Source organism: Nanorana parkeri, unplaced genomic scaffold (genome assembly GCF_000935625.1).
Source record: "Nanorana parkeri isolate BGI_ZX_2015 unplaced genomic scaffold, ASM93562v1 scaffold315, whole genome shotgun sequence".
NCBI classification, from domain to species: Eukaryota; Metazoa; Chordata; class Amphibia; order Anura; family Dicroglossidae; genus Nanorana; species Nanorana parkeri.
The window spans coordinates 164908-191087 of NW_017306583.1; the positions used below are offsets into that span (position 1 = coordinate 164908).

A 26180-nucleotide genomic window follows, 5' to 3' on the forward strand; every position below is an offset into this window, starting at 1 on the left:
GGTGCCATCCGTGTTCATCACTACAAGCACCATTGTCTACATAGGCCTGGTTTGCTGCAAGGTGTGCGGAGGATTTCCCCTTCTATCAAACTCAATATTGAACCCTACAGATTAATATTGGGATGCCATTAAAGTTCATGTGCGTGTAAAGGCAGGCGTCTCAATACTTTTGGTAATATAGTGTATGTAGAAGGAAACACAATGGGTTTGTAGCACCAATCTTCATTTATTCATTCAGTCATGTGTATGTGTGTGTGTGTGTGTGTGTGTGTGTGTGTGTAGCACCAATCTTCATTTATTCATTCAGTTATGTGTGTGTGTGTGTGTGTGTGTGTGTATGTGTGTGTGCACTGCTGTAAGGGCCTTGGGTTTAATTACCGAGAGGGACTCTATCTGAATGTGATTTTAATGTTCTCTCTTTTGAGTTTGTTTAACTCGTTAAAACATGGTAGCCCAATTAGATTACATCCATAAATGGCCATACTTTGATATAGACACTAGATCATATACCCAGAAGATTTAGTCAGTGAATCAGCTTAGCTAATGCCCCAAATTTGCACTTCACAGTTCGGTATGTACATAACACATGGCGAATCAGAGAAGGAAGTATTATCTCTGTAGGGTTTAGGATGTGATGCTGGTAGTTGATGGATCATGTTTCTTCTTCCTGGATGCCTTTTTCCACTTTAGCACACACATATCACCCAATGAAATGACACATATGTCAGCAATATTTGCAGCAGTTTATTTTTACACAAGTACAGACAAAGACATTGACACTAGTTACAGGTGTGCAGGAAGAAATTTGCATTTTGCACCAATTTTCCTGGACACTCGAAGCTTCAGGGTGGAATTACTCGTTCTCTCCCTTCTGCAGAGAAATGTTAGGTTAACAAGATAAGTATCATGTTTGGGATATCTTGACAATGTGACAAAGTAGACAGCCAAACAGACACGATATAAAACAGAGCAGAAGTAGACGATGGATGATAAATATGACAGATTTAACAGGAGAGGTTTAAATCACATAATACGTGAATTGAGAGACAAAAAGACCAAAGATAGAGAGAGAAAGAGAGAGTGAGAGATAAATATATATAGATAGATAGATAGATAGATAGATAGATAGATAGATAGATAGATGGACAATCAGTGTTCTTACCTTTCCACCGATGTCGCGACTTTTGGCTCTGAGTTTGTTCACCTGGGACTCTGCAATATCAGCTCTCTCTTCGGCTTCTTCCAGTTCATGTTGGACCTTTCTAAAGCGGGACAGATGAGTATTGGCCTGTTCCTCCTTTAAACAAATGATTGTCAGAGGTCAGAGATACAGATTTATCTGCAAGCATTCTGCAATCTATTTTATATGGCGTTATTTGCTTGGCCAATTGCGTACAGCACACAATTTATATTGTTCTCACTTTAGTAACATAGACTTGGGAATGCACACTAAAGTTCTGAGCTTTTCATAAACTGTGCTGTACTACTTAAAAAAGGTATTAATGCAGTAGTGAACCCGAATCTGTATTCAAATCTTCAAGCTGAGGGCCATAAGTGTTTGTGGTGTGAGTGTCAACGGGGATAAGGTCAAGCTTCTTGATGATTGGATACTGATCAACTTACAGATTCCTCAGCCTGTCTCTTGTAGGCTTTGACCTTCAACTGGAGTTTGTCAACCAGATCCTGGAGTCTCAGGACATTCTTCTTGTCCTCTTCACCCTAAGGAAACGATTACAAATGTATTTTTTGACAGATTTCTAGCTAAAGCCGTCCAGACATTTAGGGCTTGATTGTTCGCAATTGAATTGTTAGACTACAAACGATCCCCTTTTCACTACCACTACCACTACCCTCTAAACTACCAGACACAATATCCAGAAACTTGTTAATATACCTGGTAAGCTAACTCTTTCACTCTTCTCTCGTACTTGCGGACTCCCTTGATGGCATCTATTCCACGTTTCTGCTCAGCATCAAGTTCATTTTCCAGCTCACGCACCTGAAAAGACACAAGTTTAATTTTTCTAACTAAGAGCATTGTCTACAAAGCAGCGTAAGGTAAAGGAATAATCTAGTACACATATAAGGAAAGCAACTGTTAACTTCTGAACTTTCTAGGTCAACACTAGAAGAGAATAGGTTGGTAAATAAATTACAAAGATATAACGTTGTAAAGCTGTCTGAGGTCTTAAAACAAAGTGTAGAGTATGGGTTGGGTTGCAAATCAAAAGTAAGAAAAGGCTCTTAATAACACAATTTAAAACTGATCTCGCCAGGCTGATATAGAAAGAGAAATGTAATACAGTTATTTACTCCTTAAAACATATATTTCTAAATCCAAATTATAGTATAGTAAGTAGTACTTTACACTTGGTATGGGTCAGTACTATAGGACAGTCATATTTGTTGCATGCAAATGTACTTTGGGGGGATCATGCAGACAGGAGAATAAAGCAGTGTGGGCAAAGGGATACACATATCAGTCTACTACTGCTGCTCCTTCATTACCCAGTCACAGGTTGAGGGCAGGGAGGTGATCAAGCTGTATAGTTTACCTGCAGTGGGGAAATCTCAGATTACCAAGATTACCAACAACTTGGCTCTACTGTCTTGCAGTGCTGTGTACATCTCAGGACTCAATAGACAGAATACACCAATACACCTTTGGTAGTTAAAACATCTCCCATATATGCATTTCAACTGAGTTATTAGCTGTTTGCTGTACCTGTAACTTCAATACAAAATTCCGTTTTACTGACCCTGGACTCCAGTTTCTGGAGCTGCTTTTTGCCACCCTTCAGTGCCAACTGTTCTGCTTCATCCAAACGAAGCTGCAGGTCCTTTACTGTCTGTTCAAGGTTTTTCTTCATTCTCTCCAAATGGCTGCTTGTGTCTTGCTCCTTCTTTAGCTCTTCTGCCATCATAGCAGCCTTGGGGCACACATTAAAAGAATTACATTCTTATTGTTCCCAAAGATGGTAGCCTAATGGATTATATTGTCTGAATGTTTTCACAGCAGGGTGTAATACATACATCAGTGATGGCCTTCTTGGCCTTTTCTTCAGCATTTCTGGCTTCTTGCACAGCTTCCTCAACTTCATTCTGCAGTTGGCTCATATCAATCTCTAACTTCTTCTTGGTGTTTATGAGGCTGGTGTTCTAAAGAGCAAGAAAAAAAATCGGTAAAGTAGGGTATACATGATGCGAATTTCGCAAAGTGGGTGCCTCTGTTGCCACCCTTCTGCCCGGAATCCCTCAATCAGCTGATCAAAGAAGCTGGTTGGAAAATTCTCAGCCAATCAGCTGCAAGCTCTGTTCAGGTATTGTGACAGCGGCTGACGGCTGCTGTCAGAATATAATAGAAACAGCAAGAGACTCCTCCATCCACACTCGTAAGTGTGGATGGAGGAATCTGTTCTATTTTTTTCATTAAGCCCGTAGGTTGAATGAAATAAATATAACTGTGTTTACCCAGCTAAACTCTATGTATGTACAGAATGTGCAGCATATATTAAAAAAACTATCGTTATTCACAAAATGGTGAAGTGTTTGGAGAAGGCAGGAGAAGTGAACAATCTAGGACAACAGCAGAACTGGAAAGTAAGCTGAATTGAAGACATTTTCCAAAGCAGCTATTTTATCCCAGAATGTTCACTTCTCCTGCCTTCTCCAAACTCTTCACCCTCTAGTGAATAACCCTGTATGTATTGTTACCTGGGTGTGTAGGAGCTGAACACGTTCACTTGCATCCAGGAGTTCCTGCTCAGCCACCTTGCGGGATCTTTCTGTCTGTTCCAGAGCAGACCTGATTTCCTCAATCTCAGCCTGCTGCAGATTATTCCTGCGTTCAACCACAGCCAACTGTTCTTTCAGGTCTTCCTGGCTCCTCAAGGCATCATCCAGCTGGAGCTGGTTGTCCTAGAGTTTAAAATGCACATTCTGTGTAAGCAACATTCTGTTTTGCACAATAGCTATTTATATTGAAATGTAGGAAATATGAAAAACTGATTGTTTTAACTTAATATTCTTAAGTGCTTTTTTTAAAAACTCACCTTATATTGGGCTTGCACGTTCCTGAGCTGTTTCTGGGCCTCAGCGGCTTGACGGTTTGCATGGCTCAGCTGGATTTCCATCTCATTCAGGTCACCTTCCATCTTCTTCTTCAGTCTCAGAGCATCATTCCTGCTTCTGATTTCAGACTCCAGTGTGCTCTGCATGGTGTCGATAACTCTCTGGCTGTTCCTCTTTAACTGTTCAATCTCTTCATCTTTCTCTGAAATTTTCCTATCGACCTCAGATTTCACCTGGTTCAATTCTAGCTGGATGCGGAGGATCTTGGATTCTTCATGTTCCAGAGATCCCTATAAAGAAATATGCATTATTAATTCTATATAACCTTAATTATGGTTCTTTTTTCTGGTTACAATGGAGGTCTCTATACCTCAGCTTCCTCTAAAGCTGCTTGCAAGTCGGTCTTTTCCTGTTCCACCGATTTTTTGGCCTTTTCTAGCTCATGTACAGTTTTTCCAGTCTCTCCAATCTGTTCAGTTAGATCAGAGATCTCCTCTGGTTAAAGATAAATAATGTGGTTACTTTCAAATCATTTGCAAGTTCTTGAAGCCAACTGTGTACAGAAATTTCAAAAGATATTCACCATCACTACCTTGTTGTGGAAAATGGTTGAAAAATGTGTCAAAACTTCTTTTCACTAAACCACTTTTACTTCATTTAATAAATGCATGCTCTCCATCTGTGAACTGGAAGTTGTAGGACCTCTAATGGTTACTGCAATGCTAATACTTGAGTTTCTTTGTTGTTTTGTGCATTAATTTGCAGTTCTTTGCAGATTCATTATCAGATTATGCCTAACAAACAAACATAAACTGGTCATCTAAGGTCCTTACGTTGTAAGTTCTTGTTTTCTCTTTTCAGAGTTTCAAGATGATCCAAAGTCTCCTCATAGGCATTTTTCATCTTGAAGATTTCTGTGCTCAGTGACCGAGCATCCTTTTGAGCTGCTTCCAGCTCTGCCTGGGCCTCCTCATACTTCTGTTTCCATTCTGCCAGAATCTGTTTAGTTGAAATTAGATAATTCAGATGTATATAAACATTTGGGGCATGCTCACACCAGACTGCATGCTGTACTTTTTTATTACAATGCAGCGTGTTGCAACTCAAACTACAAGATCATAGTGTTGCTGTAGTGAAGAGAACTGAATAAAAAGCCACTTGTATCATTTGAAAAAAAAGAAATAAGCAATGCACCAAGATCAGTGCATTAGCACTGTTCCTCTAAGCACACACCAGCAGCCATGCATTCAGTGTGGCTAGCTGGTGTGAACAAGCCCTTAAGGGTGTTTAAAATACAGAACCTGTCTTACCTTATATTCTGTATTACCTTGTCAAAATTCCTCTGCTTCTTATCCAGAGCTGCGGCTGCGCTGTTTGCTCTCTCCACATCAACCATCAGATCCTCAACTTCAGCCTGTAGCCTTTGTTTTGTCTTTTCTAGGGATCCACATTTGGAGTTCACAGCCTCCACTTGCTCCTCAGCTTCCTGAAGACGCTGAGCAAGTTTTTTCCTGTATGTAAAAGGTGGAAGGTCTGTTGAATATTTAGTCACATATAGAGATGTTCAGATACCAAGTACTGTACTCGGTACAAGTACAAGTACATGTACAGATACTTTTCGAGCTCCAAGACTAGACTAGAGAAAAATTTAAAAGATAGGAGGCAGCTGTCATTTTTTAAGGAGCATAAGGAGCTCCTGGGATTCGTGCATCCCTGTTTTAATGTATGATTTTTAAAAAATAAATATATATTATGGATGAACTGAAACAATTTTTCCAAGTACAAGTACTAATACTTGTCCAAGTACTCACAGATACAAGTACTCATACATTTTTGTTTATTGTCATGTGACAGTTTTTCTAAAACAATACAGACTAATGATTTTAGGACAGTGGTGGAGCGCCAGAGCCAGGTCTCATCTGCAGCCGCTGCAACCCTGGTAGTTCTTGTGAAAATGCCAAGTATCGGCACTAGTATCTGAACTGGTATCTGAACATCCCTAGTCACATATACAGTATCACCCTTTGATCTTGAAGGCTTAATACAAAGCAAACATACTTGGCCTCTTCCAGTTCCTCTGTGCGTTGAATGGCGTCAGTCTCATATTTGGTCCTCCATTGTGCAACCTCACCGTTAGCCTTGGAAAGAGCTCTCTGAAGCTCGGCCTTTGCCTCTTGTTCCTCTTCATATTGCTCACGGAGCAAGTCGCAGTCATGGCGAGATGATTGCAGGGCATGGGCAAGGGCATTCTTAGCCTGTAAACACATACTCATTTAGGATGTGAATGCTTTTTTTCTCATTTTGAGGTAAGATATTTTAGGCATTATACAGTTGCACTAACTGTTTTGGGGGACACAGCTTTTTAATATTAAGTGTTTATTTTACCTTGGTTTCCTCCTCCAGTTGTCTCCTTAGTTCCTCAGACTGTTGAGTGAATGCCTGCTTTCCTCTGGTCAGCTGTGAAATTAGTGATTCCTTCTCTTCAAACTGCCGGGACAGCTCACCTTGAAAACATTTTTATTTAATTAATGTTTTTTTTGTATAAATATACTTTTAAATGATTATTCGCTTAAATTATATATTTAGTGGTCTTGTCTGGCAAAAATATATAGTAATCCCATGTTTTTACACACACACACACACATATATGTATCAATAGACTTTACAAATACACTACAAAAGCAGCAGCAGGAATCATCATGCTTTAGCAGCTTAAAGTTTAGGACTGAGATTTGTACCATTTTCAGTTTGCAATCGGGATCTTTGGGCTGTAAGGTCATTGATTAGACGTTGGTGCTCATCATCTTTGGTCTTGAGTTCACTGAGCTGATCCTCAAGAACTCGACTCACTTTCTCAAGGTTGGCCTTTAGGGTGAATACATTTATTGTTAATAAGCAAGTTGGGTTGAGTTATTATAGAAAAATGGCTTTATTTTCCTATGATGTTCTTCATACCTTTGACTTTGAGACATTCTCCAAGTTGCTGGCAAGGTCATCAATTTCCATTTTTAGCTCACTTTTCTCCTTCTCCAGCTTCTGCTTAACTCTCTGGAGATTGTCAACCTGTTCCCCGAGTTCAGCCACACTGTCAGCATGCTTTTTTCGCAAGGCAGAGGAGGTGGCTTCATGCTGAAGGGTGGCCTCTTCAAGGTCACGTCTCAGTTTCTGGAACTCAGCCTCACGTTTCTTGTTCAGCTCAACCTGAGCTGAAGTAGCACCACCAGCTTCTTCAAGTCTCTCACTGATCTCCTCGAGCTCTCTGGACAAGTCAGACCTCTGTTTCTCAACTCTGGCACGAGCTGCACGCTCAGCTTCTATCTCTTCCTCAACTTCTTCAATACGGGCCTAAGAAGGAACATTTCAATATTATAGGCAATGATTTACTGATTGCCAGAAAAAAATATATTGTCTTTTACCACAGTGAATCTACCTGAAGCTCCTTGATCTTCTTCTGTAGTTGAGATGCCAGGGACTGCTCATCCTCAACCTTTGCTTGCAGCTGGCTTATTTCAAAGTCTTTTCTGCATTTTGAAAGTTATATTAATCATACAAAAATACTTATTTTAATAAAACAGGCTCATAAAAGGAAATAAAAATAAGAAGACTAACTTCTTTATTTTCTCCTCAGCTTGCTGCTTCTCGTTCTCAAGATCCATTATTGTTTCTTGGGCCAGTTTCAGATCTCCTTCAAGCTTCCTCTTGGCTCTCTCAAGGTCAAGACGAAGTTTCTTCTCTTGCTCCAGGGAACCTTCCAGCTGTTTAGATTGAATGTTTATTAATAAATACATTTACTAACCACTAAACAAATTATGTATTGTTATATGCACTCACATCATCCACTTGCTGTTCCAGCTTAATTTTAGCTTTGGTTAGAGTATTGACTTTGTCTTCCTCTGCTTGAAGGTCATCAAGAGTCTGTTGGTGTGCCTCCTGGAGAGCTTTCTTCTCCTTGGAAATCTTTGCAATGTTCTCATCTAGTGACGCCATTTCTTCAGTCAGGTTTTTAACCTAGACAAAAAAAGAGCATTAAAGTAGCTGTGTACTTTGAAAGTAGAAGTCACTTAGTTAGGAACCAGTGTAAGGTATCCTACCTTGTTTTCTGTTGCATGCTTTTCCTTCTCAACTTTGGCCAATGTCAGCTCTAAGTCATCAATGTCCTTCTTCAACTCAGAGCATTCATCTTCCAGTTTCCTCTTCTTGGCGGTTAGCTCTGCATTGCTTTCCTCCTCATCTTCCAGCCTTTCTGTGATCTCTTTGATCTTAGCTTCCAGTTGAATCTTATTTTTGATCAGACCTTCACATCTTTCCTCTGCATCGTTTAGGCTTTCACCTTCCTATATGAAGATAAAAAATAAGTAAAAAGTTGCAATTAAGATGAACTTTTTTCACATGTCAACATTAAGGTTTTAATTGGTTATGGTGCCCATCCTACCGAGTGCACTTGAAGCAGCAAGTCATTCTTTTCTTGCAGTAAAACAACCATTTTCTCCTCCAGCTCTTTCTTTCTTGCATCTGACTTAACCAGTGCTTCCTTGGTCTTTGTAAACTCTTCTTTCATATTAGCCATCTCCTTCTCAGTCTCAGCACTCTTCAGAAGAGGCTTAATCTTAAAGTACAGCTTCATCCATGGCCAGTGCTTGACATTCATGAATGACCTGACATTGTACTGGATGATAAATATAGCATCTCTGTTGGAAAAAGTAACACAGTTGTATAAATATAATTTTTTGTAATTAAACCCGGAACAAGAGCAACATATAACAGTTACAGTTGAGAAAAGAGATTAGTAGAGTAAAATCTAATCAATGCAGTGCAGTTATCAGTACATCATGAGGGTGGACAATTCACACCTGTCAGGTCATCAAAGCATCTATAAATTCACATCTCGTGCCTGTCTTTTTTTAGATCTTCTTGACTTTTTTCTTCTGTGGATGATGCAATTACATGGAAAGTTCTTCAAAATTGCCAGGACTGACTGGTTCCTAAATGCTAATTAATCTGTCCATTCTTGAGGTGTTATTTAAGTTAGGGACGCATTAAATCACTATTTCACTGGTAATCTAAGAAATTATCAATGATTATTCCTTGAGCAGCAAAATAAAGTCTCTTTCAAGTAGTATTTGACTGAAAACTAGTGAAAATGAGTTTATCATGTGGTTGGGGCTTGAATTAAGGGATTAATTCAATGTGGAACCAATGAAAGCAAAAAAGCAAGGATAGGACCGACTAGAAATAAGAAGACCAGGATAAGATGAGAAGCAACAATGAAGTATGAGGTTTCTGTTTCACTTTTTGAATACTACAAACTCTCATCCTAACCTTCTTTCCACCATCTTCTTGAATTCCACTCTCATCAAATAACCTCGGCATTGAGCCTGAGTGCGAGTAATGAGTTGGGCCAACTTATCGTCTCTCATTTCTTCAAGAACACCCAAAAGACCTGCTTTAAAGAACACCTGTTGATGGGAAAATTTAGCAATTTATGATTTTTTATTATATTAGTCCCTCATAGTACAATTACACATAGTAACTATTATGACCTCCTACCTTTGTGTGTCCAAATCTGTATTGAGTGTGGTCAATATCAATGGAGCCCAGAAGTTTCTCAGAGGCTTTCTTGCTGTCAATAAACTCCCCACCAGGAATGGCACTGGCATTCAGTATCTTGTAGCTGTATTAAGACAACATCAGATAACCAACTGTCATCTCAGTTTTAGCCTTTTCATATTTGGTATCATTGACACACTTGACCTCTGCATACCGTTGTTTGAAATCACCATAGATGATTCTACTGGGGAAGCCCTTTCTGCAGATTCTGATGCCCTCCAGCACGCCATTACACCTGAGTTGGTGGATGATCAGATGATTATCCATAGTACCTAGTAAATAAAAATGATAACCTCTAAAAATATACACTGGCTTTTAAATCAGCATTAAACAGTTGGTGCCTACCACTGGTGAAGCGTATTCCCTTTGGATAGTAATCAGTTTTGAGTCCAAAAACAGAAATGGTGGAGACTACAAAAGTGGACAATTCTGTTCCACAGTCTGGTCCCTCTGTTTTCTGGCAGCTGTCAGTGAGAATATGCTATGTACATAAATATCCGGTAACAGCTACCAGGCAAGAATATTTATTGGACATTCAAAGAGCAGCATTAAAGGCTAAAAAAACTAAACATATAGCTGCTGTAGTGGTAGATAAATGGTAAATTCAGCAGCAATGGCTGCTTGAAAAATAATGTATGGCTTGATTGCAGGCGACACATAGACATGGCAAAGGTCTTCATGGTGGTATACAACTGAGTACAGTGCAAGTAAAAGGTAACGGCTTTAAATCATTTTTCAAGTGTTTAAAAAAAGCTTTACCTGGAGTTTTTGTCTCATTAGGGATCAGACAACGCACAAAGTGAGGGTGAGTGCTCTTTAAGTTAGTCATCAGCTTGTTCAGATTTTCCTGTGGAAGAAAAAGAATACTATTGCTACCCAAAATCAGAAATCACAGTCAGGTCCATAATTTTTTTTGGGACACATAGTCATTTTACAATGCTTACTTACTTTTCAAGTAACATGTTAGAGAACAGCAAGTTGTGCAAAGGAATGATGTATTATTGCTACCCAAACCAGAAAACATAGGTTCATAATACTTCTGTCTGAGACACATGTGCAAGGGAATAGTGTATGCATAAATACTAAATATTTGCATTTACAAATGCATTTGAAGCATCCAAAATCAACACTTGTAGACTATCATACTTTAGATCTTGTTCAAACAAACAACACTTACTCTGAACAGAGCAGAGACAGTCTGGAAAGAGGAACCCTTCTTTTTCTTTCCACCTTTTGCACCAGTGTCAGCTGAAAAGGAGATGTTAGTTTATGGAATATGTGGAAATTGGAAAGTGTTGCAAATCAATTATCGGAGTACTTATCGGAGTACTTACCATCAGTAGCAGAATAGGAAGCGTAAAGCATGGCCAGAAGCTTCACTGGAGACTTCTGGAAGAGGCCGACAACAGTCTCATTCAGTGGGTCCTTGTTCTTCTCTAGCCAGCCGGTGATGTTGTAATCCACAGTGCCGGCATAATGCACCAGAGAGAAGTGAGCTTCAGCTTTACCTTTGCAAGGTTTGGGCTTCTCAAAGTTTTTGCACTTGCCCAGATGCTGATCGTAGAGCTTGTTCTTGAAAGATGTGTCAGTAGCCTTGGGGAACATGCACTCCTCTTCCAGGATTGAGAATATTCCCATTGGCTGCACAAAGAAATAAAATGTTTTTAATTTCAAATTAGGTCTGTTTTTCAATTTTTTTAGCTAAAATATGAAGTTTCAACACCCACCTTCTCAATAAGCTCTATGCAGGCAGCCAGATCCATACCAAAGTCAATGAACTCCCATTCAATCCCTTCTTTCTTGTACTCCTCTTGTTCCAGGACAAACATGTGGTGATTGAAGAACTGTTGCAGTTTCTCATTGGTGAAGTTAATGCAAAGTTGCTCCAAGCTGTTGTACTAGAGGTTAAATTACATATAAGACTTTGGCATAAAATGCACAAGAGACTTACATTTAGAAGCCATAGATGCTTAGTGATACAACATATGCAACATAGGGCTCTATTGTTTCCAAGTGCAAAAAAAGCAGATAACTCTGGTTTAGTTTTAACTTACATCAAATATCTCAAATCCAGCAATATCCAGCACACCAATAAAATACTGTCTTGGCAATTTGGTGTCCAGCTGTTGGTTAATACGGACTACCATCCACAAAAACAGCTTCTCATAGACAGACTTGCTGATTGCACCAACGGCGTTAATAACCTGTAGAGAGTGAAACACAGTTAGCTTATTTCCTGTAGACATAGTCTAACAAATCATAACATTTAACAACTAAGATATTATACCTGTTGGACAGTTTGTCCCTTAGTGACATATTCATTACCAACTTTGACCCTAGGGTAGCAGAGAGCCTTCAGCAGGTCAGCAGAGTTCAGTCCCTTCAAGTAGGCAATTTTATCAGCAACTACACAGTGGATATAAGATAATTATGAAAGTGATTAACATATATTTTCTGGCTATTTTTATTTATTTTTTAAAAATGTACACATTTATAAACTGATTAAGTTTTTGTTAATTATTTGTTTAGTATGAAAAGCATGCTGAGTAGTTGTTGAAAGCCCATGTAAACAGGCCAGTCTGTGCTATCACGGAGGGAGGAGTTGTTCTGTCTATTTCATTCCAGTGATTTAGTTTTTACCAAAAGCTGTTAAAAAAGAAAAGCTTGCGGTGAGTCCCCAAGCTTAGTTGACGAGCCAGTTTGGCTTCCACGTATTTTGCAAAAGTTGTGCAACTAAAACCTCTGTTTGTAATGCATACTGTTAGACAGTGTCATTCATTTTGTTGCAGGCTAGCTGGTGAGTGTGTTGGGAAATGTCTGTGTTTTGTACTGTTGCAAGCCCTTCCATGTGCACCTGCTTTTAAGGCTAGTCATAAATTGATTTTGTTTAGCTTGGCTGTATTTGGTGTGGGGGGCGCACTGGAGGCTTCAGCTTACATTTTTATGTGCTGGGCCTACATGCCGTTAAGGAGAAGTGGGGCTCCCTCCAGTTAAACCTACATTCAATTTATCTACTGCTTTATATGCTGCAATATGAAGGATCTCAGAAAAGTGAGTTAGGACCACACTTCACAGAGCAGCCTAGACGAGGCAGTGTGGCTTCCACATATTTTTTAGACGTTGTGCATCTAAAATCTCTGTTTTTAGCCCATACTGTTAGGCAGTGTAATTAATTAATGTTGCAGGCCAGGGGACGCTGATCTGTCATTGCAAGTGGCCGGAGCCAGCCGTGAGATGACAGCTGGCTCCGCCAAGCTCTTAGTAGCAGGCTTTCGGCCGGCCAATGATCAAACCATATTTTATTGCTGGACATAAAATAAATGAAACTATAATCAAATAAACCATAAAATAAAGAAGGGAAATACATTAACAAAACACTATGTTCCCTTTGATACTTTGCTAGGAGAGGCCTAATTGTAGATCTGTTGATGTTAAAATAAAATGCAGACTACCTTCTGTGCCATCGGGCTCCGCCTGCTCTTCTCTTTGCTTTTGCTTGAATCTCATGTTACCCATATGCATCACAGCACCAGTCATCTTGTAGATGCCAATTTTTTCTTCTGGTGTGAATCCCAGGATATCAATGGCACCCTGCAAATGTAAAAACCGTGGGCTCAAATTCTAGATTGATATTAAAGCGTATCTATAGCCCAAGCTTTTTTTTCAGTTTTGGATAACGTAGGGAAGGATTAAATTCCCTTGAAAGTTTTTTCTTTTCTTCTATGCTTGAGAAGATATCTCTTCACTTCCTGTCTTGGAGGCACAACAGGACCTCAGAGGAAAGCTCAATATGAGGGGACCCTGTAACAGGTTCCGATGACAACTGTAAAATTTTGCATTACCAATCACTTTCTGTCCTGGCGACAATGGTTAACAGGGAGAATCTCCCCAGCAGGGGCACAGATGGCAATAAAAACTTGACAGGGGTTCTAAGAGTGGGAAACACTCTATCCAAAATTTGGGGCATTTGTAATACATACATCAGTGGCCATCAACTCCTCTACGTCATCAATGCTCTTGACAGCAATTTCACCCTGGCTGATGAAGGGGTAGTCATATGGGTTTGTTGTCAAAAGCAGCATTTCTATAGACAAGAGATCAAGTTGGTTAGAAAACTCATACCATTTGTTAAAGAATATGGTCAGCTTTGACATATACATTCAAAGTAATTTACCAACAACTTCTGGCCTCTTATTGGTCAGAATTTGGTAGAAGATGTGGTAGCTTCTCTCAGCTGAGAGCTGGAATGTGACTCTGGACTTCTCCAGCAAGTCTGAAATGAAAAAAAAATGTTACCCAATAGCAAAGGAAGAAATAAAGTATCACAAAGGGTAAGATGTCCATGTTATAAAATAAACCTTACAGGTCTCGATATCTGCGGAAGACAGTTTTCCTGTGGTTCCAAAGTGGATTCTGATGAATTTACCCTGAAGACGATAAAACAAATTGTTTGCATAAAATAGATAATAGTACATCCTATTCAGAATGCTGACATACTTGCTGTTACTTACAAAACGGGAGGAGTTGTCATTTCTCAAAGTTTTGGCATTACCAAAGGCTTCCAGTAGAGGGTTGGCCTGAATGATTTGATCTTCCAGCGTGCCCTATGGTCCAAAAACATTTTTTTTTTATCATGGTATCACTTTTTAGTATAACATGCAAATCTTTTTTTGATGAAAATTTGCTAACTAGCTTATGCATTTCAGTATGCATATACCCTGAGCTGTATTTACCATAATGGGAATCAAGGGCCAGTGCCTAGGGCAGCAGGGTTAGAACTGCCAGCACCAAGACTTCTGGCCACACCTGGATATCTGTGGTTAAATTCAACCAGAGATCTATAGGGGTGAAGGAATACAAAGGATGCTAAGAAGAGTCATAATGCTCTCTTTAGTTCTCTTCTCTGGTGGTCTTAACAGTTGACATGTGGTCCTGCATATAAAGCAGACCACATGGTGCCTCTTTTAGAAATAAATTGTGCTAGTTTTTACTAAAATACCAGATAATAACATGACATGAGGTGTAGATTATTAGTGATGGCCAAATCTATCTAGGTTCACTTCAGGTATGGTTTGGTGAATGTTGCTCACAGTTTGGTGAACCCAAACTCAAATCTCACTGAAATTTTGCACAGTGAATCTTAGTGCCAATTTTAGTGCCAATAGGCAAACCACTGTCAAAAAATGCATGAGAAGCTGGGCACTAAGATGAGGGACATGTAGTAATGCAAAAACAATTCTAAAAGAGGGCAACATTGAAAATGCACAAATTATTTGAATAACATGCTTAAGGATGCCTTAAAGCTGTATGTGGCATTACGTAACAGACAGTCAATAACACCATACACTAGCAGCACAAATTTGGCTATAGATTTGTTTTTTTCTTTCTTCTAGAGTTAGGTTGAGTTACGAACAGCAGCACCCCAATCTGATTCACCTCAGTTTGACAAAAAGGCTTTTTGCGGGTAGCTCTAGCAGCAACAAACAGTAATAGATCCACTTTGACCAGCCAATAGGAATTGCACAGTTTGCTGTGGCTGTCCCTGTTCTCACTGATACAAAACAGTCCTACCGCAGGCCAATTTCTGTCAAGATCTCATTAAGAATTAAGGGACTGCAGATGATACAGCCGTGTAAACCTACCAGCAGCAGAACAGTTTTAAATAGGGGTAGGGATAGTAAGTCTAACTTGTGTAGTCTAACAGTGAATGTAAGTGATATAATATAAGGTGGTGCAGTGAATGTAAGTGATATAATATAAGGTGGATCAGGTGCCTGCTGTTTTTGCACTTTTTTTTCTTTTAAATGCAAAAAAAAGGCAGCTCCAAGAACAGATGGTCAATAACAAGTGAATGCTCCACTTTGAGCACCCTGTACCTGTAAAACGGCACCATTAACATTAAAATTAAAAACCCACAAAACAAATGAAAACCATGAAATACCACCCATCATTTAAGGTTTGAAGGTTCTGAATTTGTAGGGGCTTTTTACCTGCAGTTTGTTTGCTGATTCTTTTTTCTTTAGTGGGTCTCCAACAGCTGCAATTGTTGCAAAGTACTGGATGACTCGCTTGGTGTTCACAGTCTTTCCAGCACCAGATTCTCCACTGGGGGTATAACACAGAAAATGAAAGACATGAAGTAGACTATAAACCAGTGGCATAACAATAGCCATAGCAGCCCACAAGCCTGGGGTAGAAGGGGGCCCAATTAGGGGGGCTGGTTAGGAAAACTAAACTGTGAGGTTTCCAGTATATATGGGCTGAATTTAGACCTCAGGATCGATCATCTAGTCCCAGGCTCCCCTCTGTGCAGTAGAAGCAGCTACTTATCTATCTTAGAGGTGTAGATATATTGCCCTCTGAACCTCTGCTACAAACTAAAATGAACCCCATGTGTCTAATGTAGTCACAAATCCTAGAGTTTCACTACTATTAAAACCTTATGGGAACCTTATAGGAGGGCTGAGGGTTAGTGAGGGCTGAGTTTAAAGAAGCTGGAGTTTAAAAAAGTTAGCGCGTGTAAGAGCATAATTAATTTTATCATAATATAAAATACCATAATGGTTAGTATTAGTGCTACTATAACTTTTACCCCCAGCACTGCTGCTCTCTACTAGTGCACTGACTATGCTGACAGCTGTCCTGCTGCCTGTCCTTGATACATACTTAATGCTATTGACACATCTTGACACTGCCAGCCACTACAGAGAAAGTTAGCTGGGGGGCCCTAAAGTTTTGCTATGGGCCCCATGATTTATAGTTATGCCCCTGCTATAAACTATAACATCAGGATGCTCAACACTCTTGTCCTCTATGTGGCCTGATCTGAAGCCATCTACTGTGATAAGCACTGCAGTCTAACAGTTTCAGAAATCGAGCACCCAAGCTGAAGGCTACTATAAGAAGTGGCCTACTAGAACCTTATATGTGTTGTGTTGATGCACTTCGAGGGCAGCATTTGTCCTCTTCTTATTTATAACATTATCTGTTGGCCTGAAATGTCAAGGTGTCCTATACATAGGTCAGTTTTTAAATAACTTGTTTTGGCACAAATTCCTCATTGTACGTGTTTATCTCAATGCGAGAGCTGCAGTATAATGTGAGCTCACATTTAGGAAAATATGAAGTTCATCTTATACAAAGCTACAATACTTACGTAATCAGGATAGACTGATTTTCACGATCTGCAATGGTAAAGAAGATGCAGTCAGTGGATTTTGCTTTATACATTTAGTTGACTTTCATTTATTGGATGGTGTGTACCCTATTAAAGCTGCCTTAAGATAAATATCTGTGAAAAATAAGTCAAGGCAACTGGACTTGCTGTATTTTTCTTGAAGACGTTTTACTGGTCATCTAACCAGCTTTCTCAATTCAGACTGACTTGTACAAAAATTCTCTGGGAATAAATATGGTGAATGTGGTTCCAATCCACATAATCTGTTAGTTACAACCAGATGTTGATTGCATTTGCATAATTGGAGTCTAGGAGGTGTTATTAACCTGCCCAGAGAGAGGTGTTAAAACAGCATTGTATGTGGCAGACAATAGATGTCTCACCCCCCACCTCTATTCAAGCTTGGCTTCTCCATTTTTACATAAATGGCCTAGGATGCGTACTTGACTGTGGCCCATAAATGGCCCTGTCTAGGATGCATACTTGACTGTTTTCAAAGGAGTGACATTTTTCCTTTAGGTGTCGGTACACTGCCGAATTCTGACCAGAGAGTTTGGCTCTTCTATGCTGTGCCATACGCTGGTGTAGCTGCTGATTTGTTTCACCGACATACAATTCTGAGCACTCCTCACTACACTGAACTGCATACACAATGTTGTTCATCTTGTGTTTTTGGCGTTGGGTCTTTTGGGTGAACCAGTTGTTGCCTCAGTGTATTGCTGGGATTAAAGCAGACAGGGATGTGATGTTTTTTTAAAACCCTTCTAAATTTCTCAGACACCCCAGCTTCATATGGGATGACCAAATTCTTCCATTTTTCATGCTTTTCACCCTCATTGGTACTCTTGGCATTCTTTCTTCTTCTTTCTGTTTTGACAAAAGCCCAGTCTGGATACCCTGGTTGTGACTAACAGATTATGTGGATTGGAACATTGGAACAACATTCACCATTAACCAACATTCACCATATTCCCAGAGAATTTTTGTACAAGTCCTTCTGAATTGAGAAAGCTGGTTGGATGGCCAGTGAAACGTCTTCAAGAAAAAATACAGTAAGTCCAGTTGGGTTGACTTATTTTTTACAGATATACCATGACCTGGATGAATGAGAACCTTCACAGACGTAAGATAAATAGCTTGATTGCTTTTGCTAGCCTAGTCCACCAACTGTCTGGGCTGGTAATTCTCCAGCTTGAAATATTTCTTGCACCTGATCTGCTCAGTTGTTCAGTGACTTGAGCAATATTGAAACCACAGCATAACCTTGACAGACAAAAAAATTGATTTTTAAAAAGGAAGTCAGCAATGGAAGTTTACAATTCATTGTTGGATCATGTATGCATTAAAATAATTGAGAAGGGCAGAGAGCAACGACAGCACAACAAAAAAACACTATTGCCAGTAATGTTTACTCATAATAAAAAGCAACATATACATGAAAATGTGTGTAGCAGGGCTAGATAAATTCCGAGGCTAAGTAGTTTATCTACCAAATAATTAATTTATGCCCAGATAGGTGGAACGGTTTAAAGGGAGTGAAACCAAGTACATCTATGGCTTGATGTGGACCTATTATGATGTACATTGGTTCTGGCTGTTCAATAAGAGGCTCTTTACTTTTCCCATGCAGGGCCAAATTAAAGCCTTTTTTAGTAAAAATAAGTTAAATGTTTTTTTGCTTTTCATGGACAAAGGAGAGATTTACTTTAAGAGATCACTGACAATGCACCGAGTAATATATAGAAACCAGGTCTTTTTTAACTGGTTATTTTGGGTTACTGTGCATTATTTCTCTTTAAAATATTCTGTTTTTTAAGCCTCTATGTGAACATTAATTCTAATAAAGTAAGTTGATTTCGTACACCACTATTGCAAGAATCGTGAGAACTAACTTACCAGTTAACATGAACTGATAGGCATTATCAGAGATGGAGAAGATGTGTGGTGGGGCCTCTTGGCGCTTTTTTCCTCTGTAGGCCGAAACTACTTCGGGGTTGTACACTGGCAACCACTTGTAGGGGTTCACAGTGACGCAGAACAGTCCTGAGTAAGTCTAGAATACCGAGTTGAGTATAGTCAGTTAGGATTCAGCATACAGGGTATAAATGCCTGGCTAGTTGTGTCTTAAAGAGTCACTGCTACGTTCCCATGCAGGGCCAAGTGAAAGTGCCTCTGCAAAGGGCCCTCCATCCCACTTATATTCAACCTATATAGCACTCCTCCACCACTACTTCCTCCTCCGCAGCCATCAACCATACCAGGCATGGCAAGGGATCACTGGCAAGGTGAATACTGGAAGGGGGTCAAAAGCTCCTTTGCAGAGACGCTGTCACTTTGTCCTGCATTGCAAAGGTGACAATGTCTCTTTAGGGGGGGCCATCCTACCTCTGGTCCAAAACTCTAAAAAATTAAATAATACAAAGTGAGACTTTTTATAGGTACCTCGATGGTGAAAACAAGTGACAGCAAACATTTTCTCCACCATATTTTCAAATGGATTTGCCTAGAGAAAGTATGCTTTCATCTGGTCAATTAAAGGGCTTTTCTTGTCAATCAGCTGTGTACATATTTGATACACATGAACAGTTTTACCTGCTAAAAAAATGTGTACATGCACATTGTCTTGTGATTCAGCCACCTCTGATGCTCTATGTAGCATAAGAAGGGTGACAGCCAAGACAATGGGGTACTTTTTACGTCTGTAGAGAAGATGTTTAACCTTCACATATAGAGAGGGTTGTATACATTCAGAGCTGTAAAAATGTTGAATAGTTTTCCACAGTAGTTGATTCTAGCCAAATCAGTAGACACCTGGACGTGTTTTTTTTTACATGCACATAATATACATTTCTACTAATATTTTAAAAAATAACACTCTAGTATGTTGATTCAGGGAGAAGTGCAAATGGCACACACTTTATAAAGGTTTACATCTTTTCTCTGGACGAGCTGTAGGTTTATGTTTCTAAAGATGCATGGTGTTTTGTTTGATTTTTTACTTTTGGCGGAACTCGATGCATACCTCCCAACTCCTTGAGATGGAAAAGCACAAAGTATGTCAGCAAAGGACACACTCCCTTCCATTCACCCAGTTACGTGGAACATGAAGAAATAATAAGTAAACAATTATTGGCTTAACCAACAAGTGCTTTTTTCACCCTATGTTTACACTATACTGGATTTTTAAAATAATTATTGAATAATAAAGAGGTATGTATGAAAGGTTTAGTGTAGTGTAACAATTTTAGTATTATTTATTACATATTAAGTATGGCATTTATTATGAAGGTCAACACATTTGTCCAAGAAGAGGAACAATTAAGGAGAAAAGAGGGACAGAGGAATTTGGTTCCAAAAGAGGGACAGTCGCTCCAACTGAGGGATAATTGGGAGGTATACTTGATGGGTAGATATCTTTTTTTCAGCCCTGCTATTTAACTATGTAACCCCCTTTTTTAGAGGCTGCCTTTCTGTGGACTGTGTTTCTACTCATTCCCTCCTCAATACTTTCTCCTCAAATTACAAAGTAGGCTCTCCCACTGCAAGTCAGTTTTCAGCTTCCAATCCAGCAGGCGGCAACTAAGTGTAGGAGTAATAACACTATCTAAGCAAAGTAATAACACTATCTAAACTGAGCAAATATCTTCTGGCTTCTGAAAAAAATGACTTGCTAAAAGTTTTTTAAAATAAAAATATTTGCATAAGTTATGCTTTCCAACTGTATCTACTCACTAAGGTGTATGATCTTAGTTTGAAGAAAATTAGACTTACATAGATCATCCAGGCTGCATAACGCTCTTTGAGGTTATACAGCACAGAGGCCTCATTCAGGTGGGTCAACATGGCCATGTCTTCAATCTTATCAAACTTAGGAGGGTTCTGAGGGTTGATCTGGTCCTCTTTGACTGTTACAGTCTGGAAGGAAAAGACATTGTATTCAGAACTTGGTTTGCGATAGCTACAGGAAACAGGCTGTTCACTTATCTGTGCTGCTTACCTTTCCATCTTCAGTGTCTACAGTGACTTTGCCACCATCACGTGCTGTGACTAAGCCCTTCACATAAAGCTCCTTGTCATGATGGACATAGACTGAGTTTTTAGCATCAAAGGGCTTGTTTTGAGCTTCCAGTCTCTCTTTATCTGATTTCCGCAAGAAAGAGGCGGCTTCCCCAAACACTGCCATTTCAGCGTCCCCCATGGTTGCAAGTCACTAGTGGAGAGAACAGATGGGCAGCATTAATTGCCTTGACTTTATGTATAATCATGTAAAGGATACTGTAAAATTATCTTACACTCATGTCACAAATTGCTGGTCACATGATAAATGCATACATGTGATTAAATTATATGTTCCACAAACTCAAAAGATTCAGAGAAATATAATGACACCGCATATGCCTTGGCAGTGTGTAAGAGAAGACAAGCTGCAAAAACATGCATTCCCAACTTCCGATAGCTGATCCCATCAGTTGGCTGACCTTGGCCAACCAACTTTAAGAAGCAGGCACATCTAATTAGATGTTGCTATGCCTTGTTATGCAGCCTGCTTGAATGTCCTAATGTTTTGAATACCAACTAAAAGTAATTGGAATAATATTTATACTAACAGGGCACTTGATGACAGAGCATTGTGCACCACATCAGCTTCATTTGTCTGGATAAAAAGTGACACTAAACTCAGGAGCTAAATCATAAAAATGCTGTCAAGTACCTTAACTATTAACTAAAATGTATCTTATTTGTGTATCACTCAGCTGTAGATCCTCAAATCATATCTGAATTGGTGCTGCACTGTGGCTACTTTTATTTCCCCATGGTTCTTGTGTGTGTTGTAAAGTAGCCACTGCTCCACGCTCGCTCCTGTGATGGACTACAATCTCATTGCAAATTAGTAAACTTCAATGTTCACGAGATGAAACTATCATGAGAACAGGCTTGGAGTGGTGGCTACTTTACAACACACACAGGGTCCATGGGGAACAAAAGTAGCCACCCTCCAGAAGAAGGACATTGTCAGCATGAATTCATGAGATGAGGATCTACAGTCGAGTAATAAACTACATTTTTGGTAATAGTTAAGGTCCTTGAATGCATTTTTAAGATTTAACTCCTGAGTTTAGCGTCACTTTAATAGGGCAAATATAATTTAAAAGTTCACTGAACATGAACCTGTCACAGAGTGTCAGTATTTTAAATCAGGCACCACACAATGTCTGAGGGTACCTTTACTTGTCCCGAAATCATCTTCTGTGTGCTCTAGGATGCATGAAATATAGCAAGCAGTGCCCTTGATTTAGCTCCGACTTTGGAGTATAAACAGTATACAATATATGCACAGCATTTACATGAATAGAAGTTAGAGGACTTGGTCTTGCTGTTGTCACTCTATGAGGTTGGCGGGAGAGGGCACCTTAAAGAGATTATTTAAAAAGAATGCAGAAGGTACAGTAGCCTATAGAAACTAGTCAGGAATTGGCTTTCATTGCTCTCATGCCTCTAGACCAGAGTCATTTCTAGGCTCCTAAAAGACCTTGGGGCACCCCTAAACTAAAATGTTAAAGGGTTTGTAGTATACCATGATTAAAAAGTGGGTGAAGTTGTTTCTGATTGCATATGACTGAACATAAAAACCCAATGCATGATATTGTTCAAAAAAAATCATACATGAATTAAACAGTTGATAGATAATGATGTTCCAAAAGCTTGCATATAATATATACCATTGCTAATCAATGGTCTAATATTGTTTATTGAAAAAGAAATGTGCATTGTGAGTTTCAAGTAAATGTAGATGTAAGAAAGTACTTAATTAAAAATGTCAGGTTCGTTAATAATGTACCCAGCATAATTGTATAGAATAAAATTACTAGTGTCGATAAAAATGGATGACCAAAATTAAAGGCTCATACTTGGAATGAAGGCTACCTGGGCATGTGCCCTGGGTGCCAGGGTCTAGTAAAGGTTACTCAGTAGAAGACCTGGGCACCTGGGAAGACCTTGGATTGGTTTCTACAGATAACTGCATAACAATTCACGCCCTGCTTGTGTTATGAGTTATTGACTTCTCCCAAATGTTTACTGAGCTGACTTGGAATTATTCAAATAGAAAACATTCACTGCGATTTTAAAAGTGAAACTCCAGCTTAAAGGTTTAGACTCGTTTCTTTTAGAGGTCTACTCAAGCCAAAATGTTTTTGTTTTCAGTAGAGCGGGGAAGAGTTGGAACCTTCTGTTAGGTCTTTAATGCTTACAGATTTCTGCTCACTTACTATGCCAGTAACTGTTGCCACCAGGGTAGGAAGTGAGGTGAAGTCTCTTTAAAAGGGACATAGACAGCTACAGATACAGCTTCTGTCGTTTCATTATTCTGGCCAAATCTGGCCAAAGAAAGGTATGAGCTGGAGTTCCACTTGATGTGGTTATAAACCATCTGTAAATGTTTGCTGATAATTGTTATGTTCTCCTACATTAAGCACGGGGAAAAAAGTCTAAGCAAAGTGTCAAATTGCCAATTAGACTGGTCTCAGTTAAACAATCCAGATGTTTAATCTACAGGATCATTTTCCCCGTGGCTGAAGACTGAGCAGTGCAGCCAAACGAAGGAGGGATAACAACACATTAACGGCCGAACCTGTTTCTGGTGGTCTTCAGTGAGAGAAATGCCACAAGGAAGCTGAAATAAAAGAACACAAGAGAAGGTGAGTGCTATAGCTTCTGTGTAATCTTTCAGAACCAAAAAGGTTCATTAAGGACAATATCAAAACAGGCTGAGGTAATTCCGTTTTTAATGCTATAGACTGTATGCATGTGTCATGGTGATTGGAGCATAAGTGTAAGCTCCTCTTGGACAGGGACCGATACATAGGGACAGGGTATTTTATAAACTGCTCAAATATATCACTATTTCATGTATTTATACATCATAAAATAAAAGGTGATATTTGCAGCAGGTCCAGTGTACTCAGTAGGCTATATAACTGAACACAGACATTTTCCTGCAAACTGGAACATTTTGGTGAAACTGTAAACACAGTAGACCAAAATGCAAAGAACCCAGTTAAAGTGACACTAAACTCAGGAGTTACATCTTCAAAATGCATTCAAGTAACTTTCCAATTAAAATAAATGTATCTTATGTTTGTATCACTCGACGGTAGATCCTCAAACCATCTCTGAATTGGTGCTGACACTGTCCTTTCTTCTGAAGGGTGGCTACTTTTGTTCCCCATGGTCACTGTGTGTTTTGTAAAGTAGCCACCACTTCAAACTCGCTCCCGTGATAGACTACAATTTCAATACAAATTAGTATAAGATTGTAATCCATCACAGGAGCAAGCTTAGATGTGGTGACTACTTTACTACACACACAGGGACCATGGGGAACAAAAGTAGGCACCCTCCAGAAGGAAGGACAGTGTCAGCACAAATTCAGAGATGATTTGAGGATCTACAGCCAAGTGATACACAAATAAGATTCATTCTAGTTAATATTTAAGGTACTTTAATGCATTTTTAAGATTTAACTCCTGAGTTTAGTGTCACTTTAAGTGCTTAGCATCAAAACATCAGAGATATTGGGAAGAGGTGGTACAATGAGTCTAAGGAACAGGACATGGGTCTACAGGTAACCAAAGAAGGTAGGATAAGACACATGAAAAATGATCCCAGCGCTTCAAGCTAACAGCCTTATTCAATCAAGAGCGTTAAATCTTCAATCAACCATAATTCACTTTGCTGACTTACAAATTAGCACTTTAGATTTAGCACTCAATCACTCATCAATTAAGTCTATCAATGTTATAGTAAATCCAAGGCAAACTCTGTTTTTGGCCCCTTGTTAATATTTTAATAAAAATGACCATTGCCTTTAATAATAACAAATTCAAATATGAAGAAAATTGGTATTTCTTTTTTTAAGGCTACTCTGTTGCGTTAAATAACGACTAAGTTTTCCCCCACCGAGAATAAACAACAAAGTCTCTTCAATTCAGCCTGAACGTCTGGAAAATAATGTCTGCATAAATGCCTTCTGGCAGATCTGCAAAGCCAAAGGACTTACCCAGAAATGGACCACCTTGCCAGCGTCTTGGGATGGGCACTGCTTTTATACACAAGGCCGGCTGGCCATCAACCAGTTGTTCTCCTATGTATGGAAAGTCTATGTAAAAGGCGGTGTGTTATCATTTGAATGGAATGGTATTTTACTTTTGTCTTACTGCTATTAATATCTTTGTCGGTGTGCACACTAAAAAAAAAAAACATTTGAGATTGCTCAGACATGTTCCTAGAAGGGTGTATGCTTGTCATAAATGGCTAGAGTATTTCACGGGGCATCTCAAGGAGATGAATGCATATCACAAGATCAAGATTTGCCTGTGCTACTAAGGACAAGAGAGTACAGCTTATCTCAGATATCATTTCTGAACGGTGCAGTGCGAATATAGAACTGGAATATATGCTTTCTATGATTGATAGGGCGGTCAATTCTTCTAAGAACATGTCATAATAAAAATACAGAGACTTTATTGCTGACTTACTTCAAAGACGTTGTCTAGCTGTCCCCTGACTCTTTCTGAGTCAATGACTAGGAACAAGCATGCAATACGTAAAGTAAAACGATTTCATGTTTCGGGGTGAAAAGAGCATACTGACATCTATTTTAGGGAGTTTGCAGACAGAAATGGCAAACCTATGGTCAAAGTGATACTTTTAATGGCTAAATAAAAATATAAGAATATGGGCAATGGGAGTACCGGGTTCCTTCTCTGCATATTGGCATATTGACAAAAAACTATGAAATGCATAGTTGAAATACACATATGTGAAGTAAGTGTAGGGCCGGATTTACTCTTTCTGCTGCCCCAAGGCCAGGTTCCTCAATGCGCCCCCCTATATGCAGGCTGAATACAAGCGATCTTGGCGACATTGCCGAGATCACTTGTACTTGCCCCAAGCAGGGCTAAATGTAGAAAACAGCTACCCGCCCGGCGCCCAGAACTGCATGTCCCGGGCATCGGGAGATAGGAGTTCCACACCCCTGCTGCCCCTCTACTCCCTGCTGCCCCGAGGCCAGGCCTCAGTTGGCCTTGTGGGAAATTCGGCCCTGAGTATGTGTCATATCTGCCAAAGGAATTGTAATACCGTTCAGCCACTTTTGTGATTTATATACCTTTTGTCAGACAGCACAGACAGTGACTCCCCATGGAGGGGCATTTATCAAAACTGGAGCAGACAACATCTAGGGCAGTTGCCCATGGCAACCAATGAGCTTCTTTCTCCAGTATGTTCAGTTAAGATTGAAAATGAAAGAGAGAAGCTGAATGGT

The 26180-nt window shown here is 39.5% G+C and overlaps 1 protein-coding gene across 1 annotated transcript; it reads right to left on the reverse strand.

Annotated features, from left to right (window-relative positions):
* Positions 1-853: 853 nt before the first annotated feature.
* On the reverse strand, positions 854-21053 carry LOC108788269 (myosin-1B-like). The gene is made up of 39 exons (XM_018558011.1): positions 20853-21053; positions 20627-20770; positions 18752-18908; positions 16835-16862; positions 15669-15783; positions 14190-14282; positions 14042-14105; positions 13853-13951; positions 13659-13762; positions 13131-13269; positions 11966-12084; positions 11733-11882; positions 11406-11576; positions 11008-11319; positions 10856-10930; positions 10438-10525; positions 9833-9950; positions 9619-9742; positions 9391-9527; positions 8504-8759; positions 8163-8405; positions 7903-8079; positions 7681-7826; positions 7502-7592; positions 7027-7416; positions 6810-6936; positions 6457-6575; positions 6130-6326; positions 5399-5582; positions 4905-5070; positions 4442-4566; positions 4053-4361; positions 3715-3918; positions 3034-3159; positions 2760-2930; positions 1895-1999; positions 1624-1719; positions 1163-1297; positions 854-871 (listed from the first exon to the last, which is right to left on the reverse strand). Exons 1-39 carry the CDS (start codon positions 21051-21053, stop codon positions 854-856), a joined length of 5823 nt encoding a protein of 1940 aa, XP_018413513.1.
* Between the last annotated feature and the right edge of the window lie 5127 nt (positions 21054-26180).

What these genes read in the sequence shown, in the direction of transcription:
- LOC108788269 (XM_018558011.1), bottom strand. Translation starts at nt 21,053, where the DNA reads ATGGGGGACGCTGAAATGGCAGTGTTTGGGGAAGCCGCCTCTTTCTTG. An exon ending in TAGACACTGAAGATGGAAAG is followed by an intron (nt 20,771 to 20,852) that starts GTAAGCAGCACA and finishes TTTTCCTTCCAG; the next exon opens with ACTGTAACAGTCAAAGAGGA. An exon ending in AGAATGTCTCAAAGTCAAAG is followed by an intron (nt 6,937 to 7,026) that starts GTATGAAGAACA and finishes TTCACCCTAAAG; the next exon opens with GCCAACCTTGAGAAAGTGAG.